Source organism: Garra rufa, chromosome 3 (genome assembly GCF_049309525.1).
Source record: "Garra rufa chromosome 3, GarRuf1.0, whole genome shotgun sequence".
NCBI lineage: Eukaryota > Metazoa > Chordata > Actinopteri > Cypriniformes > Cyprinidae > Garra > Garra rufa.
Window position 1 is genome coordinate 61340373 of NC_133363.1, and position 15226 is coordinate 61355598.

At 38.1% G+C, this 15226-nt stretch overlaps 1 protein-coding gene across 1 annotated transcript; it reads left to right on the forward strand.

Moving 5' to 3' along the window:
* The first annotated feature begins 391 nt into the window (after nt 1-391).
* Nucleotides 392-15226, forward strand: LOC141331414 (actin-related protein 2). Its single transcript, XM_073836467.1, has 8 exons — nt 392-507; nt 1118-1228; nt 2413-2701; nt 6982-7118; nt 7548-7697; nt 10130-10275; nt 10595-10727; nt 14825-15226. Exons 1-8 carry the CDS (start codon nt 460-462, stop codon nt 14993-14995), a joined length of 1185 nt encoding a protein of 394 aa, XP_073692568.1. The 5' UTR covers nt 392-459; the 3' UTR covers nt 14996-15226.

Genomic DNA, 15226 nt, shown 5'->3' on the forward strand with positions numbered 1-15226 from the left:
TTTCATTAAATTACATATTTTTAGAATTAAAAAAAAAATTTTTTCACCTTTCCAATTTTTACTTTAATTCACTCTTTATGCATACTTTTTCACAGTATTTTACAGTCATTTAAATTACATGCACACTATAAAATTACTGTAAAAACCTAAAACTTGAGTTTTAGAACTTGCATGTGACTTACTGTACAGTTCAGCAATGCACTGTTTTACTCTAAGATTTTTAGCATTGCATTTTTCAATTAAGTAGCATATTTTAGAGTGCAGCTGTGCAAGATAAAGGCCTTTTCCTTTGAAATTGCACTGCTTGCACTGAAGGCGGAGTCGCTGTGTTCCTCCTCCAGTAAACCGGCCCCTTTAAATCTGACCTCACCTCACAAAACAGCCTGACTGAGCCTGACGGGCGTCTACATCCTCACTGAATGCACTGACAGTGTTTCCCTGCAGCTCATCTGAAACAGCATGGACAGCGGCGGGAGGAAAGTGGTTGTCTGTGACAATGGGACAGGGGTAAGACATTATTACAAGACATTATTACGAAGCTAAAACTTATTAGAACGGCTCATGTTGAATATCATTGACTTAAATGTTGGATATTGATGCAGAGGAGTGAACAATAACACGATTTGAATGTTGAAGGTAATTTAGAAACTTACATAAAACTGAATATATTTCTGTTTTAAAAGCTTTTAAGCATGAATAAGGTTTAAGAAACCTTATTTGCATGACTTTACTATAGTGTCTGCATTGCATTGCATTGCATTGCATGCAGAGGCCTGTTGCATTGCTGAAATCTGTTTGAACACGTCTGGCCAGACACACCGTTCACTTCACCTTAAAAGGTGGCAGGGAAAAAGATACATGGTTATTGGTCACATTTGAGGAAGTGCTTTAAACTTTGACACTTTTCAGAGTTGTGCTTCTCTACGTCATGGACGTGTTTGGAGGTTCATGATCTGACAGTTTAGTGAAAGCAGGGAAGTTGAAGGGTGTGGGGGAAGTTGCAGTTCTTCAAAACAAGCTCATCTTAAATTGTTCAGCAGCACTGACCTTAGAGAACTTAAATCTAAAAGAGAACTGAGTTTTATTTTTGCACCACTCACTTGTCATCTTCTCACAGTTTGTCAAGTGTGGTTTTGCCGGCTCCAATTTTCCCGATCACATCTTCCCAGCTCTGGTGGGACGTCCCATCATTCGCTCAGACACAAAAGTTGGGAATATAGAGATCAAGGTAAGTTATTTGGCCAAAACAAAAATACACACACATCAGTGTTGTTATCATTTCTCTAATTGTTTCTCTAATTAAAAAAAAAAAAAAAAATATATATATATATATATATATATATATATATATATATATATATATATATAAAATAAAATATTATATACTATAAATATTATAATACTATATATATTAATTATAATACTAATATTATATTATAATACTATATATTAAAAAAAACTATAAAAATGACAAAAAACAGAAAATGTAAAAAATGTGTGAAAAAATAAATCTAATGTTACACATTTTTAGAAAGTAATGTAAACAATAACAATAAAATTACATTGAAATAAATACAAAGCATTAAAAATGACAACATAAAAGTACTAAAATTAAAATGCAACCTTAAAATATTATAACACTTAAATTAATATTAATTATAAAAATATTAATGAACATATGTGACACTAGACCACAAACCCAGTCATAAATTTAATTTTGTTTAAATTAAGTTATAAATATTAATCTAAAATCTTAAGCTGAAAGCTGAATAAACAAGCTTTCCATTGATTTATTGTTTAAAAATATTAAGTTTTGGTATATTTACAGTAGGAAATTAAAATACACCCGTGCTACTTAAGACTGCTTTTGTGGTCCAGGGTCACATATAATGCTAATGCGATAATATATAGCATATAAATAATACTAAAATGACAATATTGTCATTTAACAATATCCCAATAAAAACATTTCTCATTTATTATAGTTTAATTAATAGTTCAAATAATTCTAGTGTTCATCTTTAATTGTACATTTAAGTACCTTTTTCTATAAATAAATAAATAAATATATATATATATATATATATATATATATATATATATATATATATATATATACAATATAAGCAATGTCTTTAATTATTATTCTAATTTAGATTTATAATTCTCAGATATATAACAAACAAAAAAAAAATCTATTTTTATTGAATTCTTTAAGATAGCTGACATTGGATAGCTGTGCTAGACAATTTGATTTGGGTAAGATTTTTTTATTAATTATATACTGCAGTAACTATGTACTCCACCTTTAAATTTGTAGAATATATTTAGTCGAATTCACAGACAAATTTTAAGATTGTTATTAGTCTTACTCGTTCAATATTGAACCCGACACTGTTCACCTCTGTTCAGGATCTGATGGTCGGCGATGAGGCGAGTGAATGCCGCTCCATGCTGGAGGTGTCGTACCCCATGGACAACGGGATCGTCCGCAGCTGGGAGGACATGCTGCACCTGTGGGATTACACGTTCGGTCCGCAGCGGCTCAACATCAACCCTCCAGACTGTAAGGTCCTGCTGACCGAGCCGCCCTTGAACCCGCTGAAGAACCGGCAGAAGATCGCCGAGGTCATGTTTGAGACATACAGGTTCCATGGGATCTACATCGCCATTCAGGCCGTGCTGACGCTCTACGCTCAGGGTAAAACACACCGTTGAAGGTCTTAAATGGGCTGCCAGGTCTGTGTACAAAACCAGACCAAAAACCCTGCTGACAAAACCAGCATATGCTGGTTGGGTATGTTTTGGTGCTGGGATGCTGGTTTTGGCTGGTTACTGCTGGTCCTTCGCTGGTTTATGCTGGTCCTTCGCTGGTTTATGCCTGTCCTTCGCTGGTTTATGCTGGTCCTTCGCTGGTTTATGCTGGTCCTTTGCTGGTTTATGCTGGTCCTTTGCTGGTTTATGCTGGTCCTTTGCTGGTTTATGCTGGTCCTTCGCTGGTTTATGCTGGTCCTTCGCTGGTTTATGCTGGTCCTTCGCTGGTTTATGCTGGTCCTTTGCTGGTTTATGCTGGTTTATGCTGGTCCTTCGCTGGTTTATGCTGGTCCTTCGCTGGTTTATGCTGGTCCTTCGCTGGTTTATGCTGGTCCTTTGCTGGTTTATGCTGGTTTATGCTGGTCCTTCGCTGGTTTATGCTGGTCCTTTGCTGGTTTATGCTGGTCCTTCGCTGGTTTATGCTGGTCCTTCGCTGGTTTATGTTGGTCCTTCGCTGGTTTATGCTGGTCCTTTGCTGGTTTATGCTGGTCCTTCGCTGGTTTATGCTGGTCCTTTGCTGGTTTATGCTGGTCCTTCGCTGGTTTATGCTGGTCCTTCGCTGGTTTATGTTGGTCCTTCGCTGGTTTATGCTGGTCCTTTGCTGGTTTATGCTGGCCCTTCGCTGGTTTATGCTGGTCCTTCGCTGGTTTATGCTGGTCCTTTGCTGGTTTATGCTGGCCCTTCGCTGGTTTATGCTGGCCCTTCGCTGGTTTATGCTGGTCCTTTGCTGGTTTATGCTGGTCCTTTGCTGGTTTATGCTGGTCCTTTGCTGGTTTATGCTGGCCCTTCGCTGGTTTATGCTGGTCCTTCGCTGGTTTATGCTGGTCCTTCGCTGGTTTATGCTGGTCCTTCGCTGGTTTATGCTGGCCCTTCGCTGGTTTATGCTGGTCCTTCGCTGGTTTATGCTGGTCCTTTGCTGGTTTATGCTGGTCCTTCGCTGGTTTATGCTGGTCCTTCGCTGGTTTATGTTGGTCCTTCGCTGGTTTATGCTGGTCCTTTGCTGGTTTATGCTGGCCCTTCGCTGGTTTATGGTGGTCCTTCGCTGGTTTATGCTGGTCCTTCGCTGGTTTATGCTGGTCCTTTGCTGGTTTATGCTGGCCCTTCGCTGGTTTATGCTGGTCCTTTGCTGGTTTATGCTGGTCCTTTGCTGGTTTATGCTGGTCCTTTGCTGGTTTATGCTGGTCCTTTGCTGGTCCTTTGATGGTTTATGCTGGTCCTTTGCTGGTTTATGCTGGTCCTTCGCTGGTTTATGCTGGTCCTTCGCTGGTTTATGCTGGTCCTTTGCTGGTTTATGCTGGTCCTTTGCTGGTTTATGCTGGTCCTTTGCTGGTCCTTTGATGGTTTATGCTGGTCCTTTGCTGGTTTATGCTGGTCCTTCGCTGATTTATGCTGGTCCTTCGCTGGTTTATGCTGGTCCTTCGCTGGTTTATGCTGGTCCTTTGCTGGTTTATGCTGGCCCTTTGCTGGTTTATGCTGGTCCTTCGCTGGTTTATGCTGGTCCTTCGCTGGTTTATGCTGGTCCTTTGCTGGTCCTTTGCTGGTTTATGCTGGTCCTTTGCTGGTTTATGCTGGTCCTTCGCTGGTTTATGCTGGTCCTTGACCAGCAACATGACCAGCATAAACCAGCAAAGGACCAGCATAAACCAGCCAAAACCAGCATCCCAGCACCAAAACATACCTAACCAGCATATGCTGGTTTTGTCAGCAGGGAACTAAGCCAAAATAGCCCAAACAAACTAATACCAAAACAGCGCCTGGGCATGGTACACCTGAAGGGTGGCCATGGCGTGCAAAGGCAGAGACAGCTTGTCCAGCAGCATGGTAAACGCGGCCCACTAGGGCAGACGAGCGCTCACATGCTCTGGAGGGTAGATGCGGCCGGTCCCGCCAGGTGGCAGCGCCGCGTGGGCAAAGATGCACCGCCACAGTGCGCTCAACCTGGGGAACCAACGCGTATCCCTGTGCTGCCCTGCCATCGAGGGTGGCGAGGGGAGAGGAGCTGGGCAGCGGGCAAGATGAAAAGGGCGCCCCCCACTTTTTTACCAGCTCCTCGTGCACCTCCGGGAAGAAAGGGAGGAGGAGCATAGCCGAGAGCTTGGTGTCAACCTCCGACAGGGCAGCGACCACAGAGGGGCGCTGAGCTGCCGGAATGCCATCCTCACTCTCAAACTCTCCCTCTGATGCTGCAACAGACATCTCATCCTCCTGTGGAGCACCAAAGGAGACGCTCAGCCCGGCGTCTCCTTCTGGAAGCTCGATGGGCTCACGCTGAGGTGCAGAAGACCGCAGGGCTTTGGCAGCCGGCGGTACGTTCTGCACAGTGACTTGGATGTCCCCCTCGTGCCTCGCCACGCCGGCCGAAAAGCATTGACGGCTCAACGACTGGCCACGGGGCAACGAGGGGAGCCGCCTCGCGAACGAGCGGCGGGACTTCAGCATAAGCATGGTCATGCGTTCGCAATGAACGCACGAACCATCCGTGAACGCCGCCTCAGCATGCTCACGGCCCAGACATGTGAGTCAGCGTTCATGTCCGTCTAGAGAGGTAAGGAAACTGCCAAATTCAGAAGCGCACGGCCGGAAAGCCATTCTGAAAAGAACGTCTTTACACAGCCGTGAGAAATCACTCTTTTAGTCCCGGTCTGCCTAGGGAGGAAACCGCGGCACCACTGTGCACTCAGATGGGCTTGCTCGCTGGAGAGCAGGAGGCCTTTAATGGCCGTGAAAACGGTCCCCGCAGGATCCCGCTGGCAGCTGCCAAACACTCTTTTAGATGTTGCTCTTTTAGATAGGCAGCGCGCCAGCGGGGAGAGAGTATGAACTCGCAGGAACAATAACGTGTTGTCTCGAGCATTGAGAGGCTCTGAAGCGAAAATCTGAATGAGTGGTGCGTGCCGCCATCTTATATACCCGTATGTACGGGGGAGTGGCTTGGCATTCAAATACCACTCGCCAATGTTCATTAGCCTTTTGAATAAGGCTCAGAGATGATTGGTCTCTCAAGTGAGTTCCCAATGTAACGTCGAAGTGATTCGACTGGAGGGGAACTCATTTTGAGAAAATGTTTTTAAATATATGTATTGTAATTGAAATCTATTGACACAAATAGATACAATGCTATAAAAGAAACACTTAACAGTGTCTTTTGAATGTTTTCTTTCTACTAGTCTGAAAAAACATTTTATGAAAAACCAAAAAAGCCCAAAATCGTAAACTTGACAGGTGCATGAAAAAACTGCGTTTTTACCTGTAGTGTCTCACCTTAAGTTGAAATGACTTCTAACAGCAGCTGCAATGACATGACTTTACCAATCAGCGATTGGCTGTTTTATTTAAATGGCGTGATTTAAATTTTTTTTTTACTGATAAGTCTGTTTTCATAAAGCAGCGCAATGGCTTCCTAATAGTACCCTCCCTCAGAAAACTTATCATCTAGCAGTTTTATCAATGGTTGAATAAAAAAATGGTAAAATTTATAAATACAAAAATGTTAGTCAAATATGCAATGGATGTGTTATTGCAACACCTCATCAGTGTAAACAATGCCACTGAACCAAACAAAACTTGCATATTTTGCTGATTATTGCTGCTGAAAATTACCAATTGTTGTCATGTTTTTGGCTGTACTGATCAACCAGAGTGGGAAAACATTTTAAGTACTATAGACTGAAAAGTTATTACAAATCAAGGAGAAGAGTGCAAAAAACTGTCTGAGGAACAAAAGTTTGTGGTTGGCCAAACTGAACTAGGATTTCCAGGGCAACAATCTTGACAACATTTGTATTTGTTCTTATCATTTCCAATCAGATAGGTGAAATATTAGACTAACATCTTAAGTAATTAAATGTTTGTACATGTCTTTACCAACTATTAACTGTTAGTAGATTAGTTTGTCAAAATATTGCGCCCTTTCCTCCTTACTAAGTCCTTCTCTATATGATTTAGCAGCTTCCAAGTTTGTCTTTGGTTTAGACAGCATAAATTATACAATGTATTCAGTAGTATATTAACCGTGCAATCTATGCTGTTGTTTACATCTGAGTATCTCCAAAATCGTGACATAAGTGCAAGCCCACAATAAATCAACCTGCTATCATTTAAAATTAGACAAAATCCTAAAAAAGGCAGACTTGGCAACCCTGAGCGTATGCTGTGTTCGTGTGGCAGGTTTGTTGACTGGTGTGGTGATCGACTCTGGAGATGGTGTGACTCACATCTGTCCCGTTTATGAGGGCTTCTCTCTTCCTCACCTCACACGCCGCTTGGACATTGCAGGACGAGACATCACACGCTATCTGATTAAGGTGACATATTCCTTTACACTTTTCTTTGCTCACCATGGAAACTGAGGATGACCACTTTGAGCAATGTTACAGGTTTAGTACGTAAAAGAGACAGTCCACCTCAAAAACGAGCATTTTGTCATCTTTGATTCATCCTCATGTCTTTCCAAGCTTCTGTCAGTGGGGTCCAGTATTGTTTTTACATTACTGTTGTCAATATCAATTCACAGATTCTGTTGAGTTTAACTTCTACTGAACCTGTAACATTTCGTTAAATTGTGTATTTTACAGTCTCATTGTCTTAAATGTTGTTAAAATTGATCAAAGCTAGAATTTTTGTTTCATAAAAAAAGCTCAATCTACACCTGTTATTATTAATATATAACAAACTGTAGCAAAAAGACATCTTTTATCTATTATACATTCATCAAGTGTATTTCATCCATGTAGCTTTTGCTTCTGCGAGGCTATGCCTTTAACCACACAGCGGACTTCGAGACGGTGCGGATGCTGAAGGAGAAACTGTGTTTTGTTGGCTACAACATTGAGCAGGAACAGAAACTGGCCAATGAGACCACCGTCCTGGTGGAGTCCTACACGGTAATGCACTTAAAAACCTAGAAATACACTTACATTTGATGAAAACAGGTATTCTAGGAAATGTCCTTGCAAATCATGAACAAAAACAGGCAACATTTGATACTGTATTGTGTCTCCATTTCAAATGTGGATCCTGAAGCTAAAATTAACTGAGAATCACAGATCTAGTGCACATGAATTTACCTTTCCAGTTGAGATTTCCAGTTAAACCATCGATTTCATTTAGTCCATAGGGAGAATTATTTTTAGTGATAGCCTATAAATATCTAAAGACAGAGTTGTTAATAAATGGTATATGCTTTTGTTCAAACCATCCATTTCAACTTATTTTTTAAAATACCACTGTTAAACAGTGGAATTTGTAGTAAAAACTACATTACCCATGATGCTGTGCACAAATTCCACCAATCAGTCACCAAGAGCTCTTTAACTCCACCCACTCTGATGAAACACTGCAGATTTCTGTCATTATGTCAGTATATATTTGTTTATATATTGATATTTAGCAAAAAAAAAATTAAACATTGTTTCTATAGTTAAAATAGTTTCGTATTCCACCAGTTTTTTTTTTTTTACATTTTTCATATGTTACTCTTGTATCTTTGTATTCTTATTTGTTTTTACTTTTTATGTCAAGTCAAAGTTGGTTGGTTTGGTTCAAAATGCTTTAAAGGGGTCATTGGATGCCCATTTTTCACAAGTTCATATGATTCTTTAGGGTCTTAATGAAAAGTCTCTAATATACTTTAGTTAAAAATTCCCAATAGTAGTATAAAAAAACACTAGCCTGGGTTTCCCCATCCTGCCTTGCGCAGCGCGATTTTATTCACGCTTCTAGTCTAGTCTGGAAACCATGGACCTAATTTTCACCTCAGATAGGGAACCAATCACAGAACGGGGAGGGAGCAGCAAGACGATGACGCCTTCTATGCGACTCACCGAAGCAGTTTGTTACTATGGATCCAGCATGGCAGCAGCCGCGAAGTTATCTTTCGTGTCTACACCGGACGCGAGCGGCGTGACCCGACGCGACAAATGACATTAGAACCTATTATGCTGTCTACACTGGATGCGGCGAGACACGGCAAATCCCGACTGTAATCTGCTGCCGCGTTCTATTTATGACGTGCTCACACAAAAGTTTAAATGATTTGCAACGGTCGCCTTGTCGCGTCCAGTGTAGACACGGTATAGTGTTCTAAGTAGTTTAGAACGCAAGTTTATTTTGAAAAAAAGAGCAACTTTAGGCGTTCGCTCTACATACGTCATCCGATATAATTGAAACGATTGGCAATGAGCTACGCACAGGCGCATTTGATAGACATTCGTATCGCCCAATAAACGGCTCTGGGCATTCGTAAACCACGCCTCAAATACGAGAAAATGAACATGTGGTTCCCAGACCACGAATCATGACGAAGTCATAACGTGGTCTGGCGTTAGCCAGGCTAAAAAAACACCCCTTTACCTTGTCAAAATCAGCTCTGCAAAATTTCAGCTCATTTTAAGACATGGCCCCTTTAAATGCCACGAGCTCTGCTCGCCCCGCCCCTCTCTGGGATTATGTTTACCTTAGCCGCATTTAGCCGAGTTTAGCTGCATTTAGCCGCATTTAGACGTGTTTATCGCGAAACTTGCCAACAAGCACATTATTAAGAAAGGCCATTTGCAAAGATGCCAAAAAAACCCTTATACCCACTTCTGCTGTGGGTGAAGATGCATCAGGAATGATTTGCACGAAAATATGTACATCAGGAATGGTGCTTTCCATTTAAAAACATACGTAACGTTAAACCTCTGCGTCTTCAGCGGCTCAGATGTCAGGAGTAAATGACTACTGCTATTTTCATTATTACATCCAACAACAAAACACCTCAATTGCTCAATTAGAGTCTTCCTCTGCACCTGAGTCACACGAAGGCGATTGTATTCGACTGTTTCAGCTCGGTGAGGGCGGGGCTAAGGTAAGACACTCATGTCAATCAAACGACAAGAAGCTAAAAACGAAATCATGGTCAATCTCAAAAACGGCTTGTTTGTCGTAATTATGCTTTTAGATATAAGTTTGTCTCGTTTACAGTAAAAAATAGCCCAGGTTGCATTTTGGCAATAGTTATCCTTTAAAGATTAAAAAAATACCACTGGGTGGATTTTTATCATTGTAGGGTGGTTGTGTACACAAACTACCAACACACATCAATGTTCAAACAACATGGAAAAGTGAGTTTTGCACCTGATGACCCCTTTAACAAAGACTTCCCTGTAAGAAAAGTGAATGGAAAACAAACTCAAAAACAATTTGGCACTAATGCACTATGTATCTGCACACAGAGGGCGCAAGAGAGCTTCTATAAGTACCTCATGCATGTATATTTAAACTTGACTGGCCTCTACAGAAAATAAAAGACTTTACTGACCTTTTTTGCGTGCAGTTACCAGACGGGCGGACGATAATGGTTGGAGGCGAGAGGTTTGGAGCGCCAGAGGCTCTTTTCCAGCCTCATCTCATTAACGTGGAGGGTGTTGGTGTGGCCGAACTGCTCTTCAACACCATCCAGGCAGCAGACATTGACACCAGGTCCGAATAATTCAACAGCTTCATCGTCAATTAGCCGTTTAATGCTTGACTCTGTGCAAAAGTTGACTTGATGGTCAGTAATTGGACAGATTTGTTCTGTAAATGTTCTTCAGCTAACAAGTTAGGGGATATTTTTATCCGAGACCTTTCGGAGAGACTTTACTCAGCACAGCTAGTTTTTAAAAAGGGATATTTCAGTTTAAATAGAAGCGAAGCAGTTTTTCTGAGGTCATATTCAAAACATCACAGTTGTTTCTGATAGAAATGTAAACGGATTTCCATCTGGGAAGCTTATTTATGTCTTATTGTCCATCTGCAGGTCTGATTTCTACAAGCACATTGTTCTGTCTGGAGGATCCACCATGTATCCTGGGCTTCCTTCCCGTTTGGAGCGTGAGATCAAGCAGCTGTATCTGGAGAGAGTGCTGAAGGGAGACACTGAGAAACTTACTGTAAGCCATTGTGCTAAATTTATTTATTTATTTTTTGTTGTTGTTGCAAATTATTTTTGCATTAGAAAATATTTTTTTCCCATATTTAATGCATAAACCTCTTTGCTTGATTTATGCTTAAAACGACAAAAATTTAATTGGGCTGCAATGTTGTTATTGTTAACTAAATCTAAAACTACAATACCAGTCAAAAGTTTTTGAACAGTGAGATTTTTGATGTTTTTAAGTCTTTTCTGGTCACCAAACCTGCATTTATTGGATCTGAAGCACAGCAAAAATAGTCAAATTAATTTTGAAATATTTGTACTAGTTAAAATAACTGCTTTCTATTTGAATATATTTTAAAATGTAATTTATTCCTGTGATGCAAAGCTGATTTTTCAGCACCATTACTCCAGTCTTCAGTGTCACATGATCCTTCAGAAATCATTCTAATATGTTGATTTGCTTTTTTATTATTAGTATTAATATTTAAAACAGTTGAGGACATTTTTCAAGATTTTTAAATGCATAGAAAAATCCAAAGATCAGCATTTATTTAAAATAAAAAGGTTTTGTAACATTATACACTTTATACACCATTCAAAAGCTTCGAGTCAGTATTTTTTTTTTTTTGAGGGGGAATTATAAAAATTGATACTTTTATTTAGCAAGGATGCTTTAAATTGATCAAAAAGGATGATAAAGACATTTATAATGTTACAAAAGATTTCTATTTCAGATCTGTTCTTCTGAACTTTCTATTCATCAAAGAAACCTGAAAAAATATATACTAAGCTGTTTTCAGCAAATCAGCATATTATAATGATTTCTGAAGGATCATGTGATTGCAGTAATAAAGCTTAAAATTCAGCTTTAAATTCACAGGAATAAATTACACTTCAAAACATATTCAAATAGAAAGTAGTTATTTTAAGTAATAAAAATATTTTAAAAATGTACCGTTTTTTTGTTGTACTTTGGATCAAACAAATGCAGGCTTGGTGAGACTTCTTTAAAAAACATTACTTACTGTTCAAAACCTTTTGACTGGTAGTTTATATATAAAGAAAAACAATTTTGGTAATTGAAATAAAGTTGCTATATCTATAAACATGAGATGAATAAGAAAAATAAGAAAATAAGAAAAACTATACAAATTAGACATTTTTTAATTCCTTTTTTTACACAGAAAAAAAATAAAACTTAAATTACTAAAAGTAAAACTGAAATACAAATTTACTTAAATATATAGAAATATTTAAAATACAAATACTAATGAAATAAACTAAAACTTTAACTATAATCAAAATGAAAAATTGATAATATAAAAATAAAAGCCAATTAAAAATATTAATAAATACTATAATAATGTACAAATAATATTCAAATAACATTAATGCAGGACAAAGAAAAAATTGAAGATATATTTTCTTAAATGTGTTTTTATATCTAATGCATCACAAATTTCAATATATATATATTTTTATACTTTAGGCTGATTAACTGGCAATTTGTCTTTTTTCTCTGACTGTAAGTTTTGCACATTTTTGTAAACTCGATTATTATTTATACATGAGGTCCCAGGTGAGCAGTTTTACATCACAAAGGCCTTAGAAAAGCAGGAGAGAGCTGCTACTGAGATGTAAATGAAGCTGACAGAGCTCCTCCTCACAATAAACTTAACGTAACTTAGTGTAAAATTTCACATTCAGAAGATACAGGCTATATGTCAGAAACTGAGCTCTTGTATTAGTTGTATACTAGATTAAAAAGTTTAACAAGACAAACTTTAAAGTTGGCTTGAGAAAAGCCGGACCAGAAAGTTTGACAAGTTTAAAAGCTTTAAAAAGTAAAAAAAAAAAAAAAAAAAAAAGTTTAAAAAAGTTTAAAAAAGTTTTTAAAGTTTTAAGTTTGACTGTTAAATAGTTTAAAGTAGTTTTAAAAGCTTAAAGTTGATAGACAGGTAGATAGCAAGTTACTAGCATGTTGTTTGCATGGTTAGCAAGTTGCTACAATGTTTATAGCTTGATTAGCATGTTGCTAGCACGATTAGCAAGTTACTAGCATGATTAGTTACTAGCATGTTGTTAACATGATTAGCATGTCAATGATATGTTGTTAACATGATTAGCAAGTTACTAGCATGTTAGTATAATTCTAACAGATTAGCATTATTTTAGCATAATTAGCAAGTTACTAGCACGATTCTGGCATGATTAGCATGTTACTAACACGTTGTTAGCATGATGAACAAATTACTAGCCTGTTTCTAACATGATTAGCATGTTACTAGCATGTTGTTAGCATGATTAGCAAATTACTAGCATGTTTCTAGCATGATTAGCATGTTACTAGCATGTTAGTATAATTCCAACAGATTAACATTATTTTAGCATAATTAGCAAGTTACTAGCACGATTCTGGCACGATTAGCATGTTACTAACACGTTGCTAGCATGATTAACAAATTATTTCCCTGTTTCTAGCATGATTAGCATGTTATTAGCATGATTAGCAAATTACTAGCCTGTTTCTAGCATGATTAGCATGTTACTAGCATGTTAGTATGATTCTAACAGATTAACATGTTACTAGCATGATTAGCAAGTTACTAGTATGTTAGTATAATTCTAACAGATTAGCATTATTTTAACATAATTAGCAAGTTACTAGCACGATTCTGGCATGATTAGCATGCTACTAACACGTTGTTAGCATGATTAACAAATTACTAACCTGTTTCTAGCATGATTAGCATGTTGTTAGCATGATTAGCAAATTACTAGCCTGTTTCTAGCATGATTAGCATGTTACTAGCATGTTAGTATAATTCTAACAGATTAACATTATTTTAGCATAATTAGCAAGTTACTAGCACGATTCTGGCATGATTAGCATGTTACTAACACGTTGTTAGCATGATTAGCAAATTACTAGCATGATTAGCATGTTACTAACATGTTGTTAGCATGATTAGCAAATTACTAGCCTGTTTCTAACATGATTAGCATGTTACTAGCATGATTAGCAAGTTACTAACATGTTAGTATAATCCTAACAGATTAGCATTATTTTAACATAATTAGCAAGTTACTAGCACGATTCTGGCATGATTAGCATGTTAATAACACGTTGTTAGCATGATGAACAAATTACTAGCCTGTTTCTAGCATGATTAGCATGTAACTAGCATGTTGTTAACATGATTAGCAAATTACTAGCCTGTTTCTAACATGATTAGCATGTTACTAGCATGTTAGTATGATTCTAACAGATTAGCATGTTACTAGCATGTTGTTAGCATTATTAGCAAATTACTAGCCTGTTTCTAGCATGATTAGCATGTAACTAGCATGTTGTTAACATGATTAGCAAATTACTAGCCTGTTTCTAGCATGATTAGCATGTTACTAGCTTGTTGTTAGCATGATTAGCAAATTACTAGCCTGTTTCTAACATGATTAGCATGCTAGTATGATTCTAACAGATTAGCATTATTTTAGCCTAATTAGCAAGTTACTAGCATGATTCTGGCATGATTAGCATGTTACTAGCATGTTGTTAGCATGATTAAATTACTAGCCTGTTTCTAGCATGATTAACATGTTACTAGCATGTTAGTATGATTCTAGCATGATTAGCAAGTTACTAGCATGTTAGTATAATTCTAACAAATTAGCATTATTTTAGCCTAATTAGCAAGTTACTAGCATGATTCTGGCATGATTAGCATGTTACTAGCATGTTGTTAGCATGATTAAATTACTAGTCTGTTTCTAGCATGATCAGCATGTTACTAGCATGTTTCAAGCGTGATTAGCAAGTTAGTTTGAGCGCATTATAAACATAGCACATAGAAGAGAAGCATAATTGAGTCTCAAAGGATTCTGGGAGTTTTGACAGTTGGAGTTTGAACGTCTTGGCTCATTTGAACATTCTGTCAATGTAAGTCAATGGGATTTTTCCCAGTTTCAGTCGTTTTTTTGAGGAAAACCGTAAGTGTAAGCCTGAGTTTGGAGTTTGTGGAGTTAAAGCTCTAGGAGCAGCTGGAATAGCATTTCAATAAAAGTAACTGGTTTCAGTCAAGCTTATTTCTTTCTCTTTCTTTCCCACAGAAATTTAAAATCCGCATCGAAGACCCTCCGCGGCGCAAACACATGGTGTTCATGGGAGGAGCGGTGCTGGCCAACATCATGAAAGACAAAGAGTCCTTCTGGCTCTCGAGAGCAGAGTACGAGGAGAAAGGCCTGAAGGTGCTGGACAAACTGGGAGGAGCACTGAGATGAAGCCCTCATCTACTTCACACCCAACTCCTGCACACCACAGACATCTGATCTCCTTATATACGGCTAATTATGGCTTTAAAATATATAAATACTCATAAATAACTGATCAAATCAATATTGATAAATACTGAGAGGTCATAGTCAGGGTTGTTATAGTTAAGTAAAACCATAAAGCAATTTTTGCATTTTGAAATAAAATAAACTTTAACTGAATTAAAGTATAAAAACTTA

Coding starts and splice junctions, on each gene's coding strand:
- LOC141331414 (XM_073836467.1), top strand. CDS start 460: ATGGACAGCGGCGGGAGGAAAGTGGTTGTCTGTGACAATGGGACAGGG. Junction 1,229..2,412: donor TTGGGAATATAGAGATCAAG/GTAAGTTATTTG, acceptor ACCTCTGTTCAG/GATCTGATGGTCGGCGATGA. Junction 10,728..14,824: donor GAGACACTGAGAAACTTACT/GTAAGCCATTGT, acceptor TCTTTCCCACAG/AAATTTAAAATCCGCATCGA.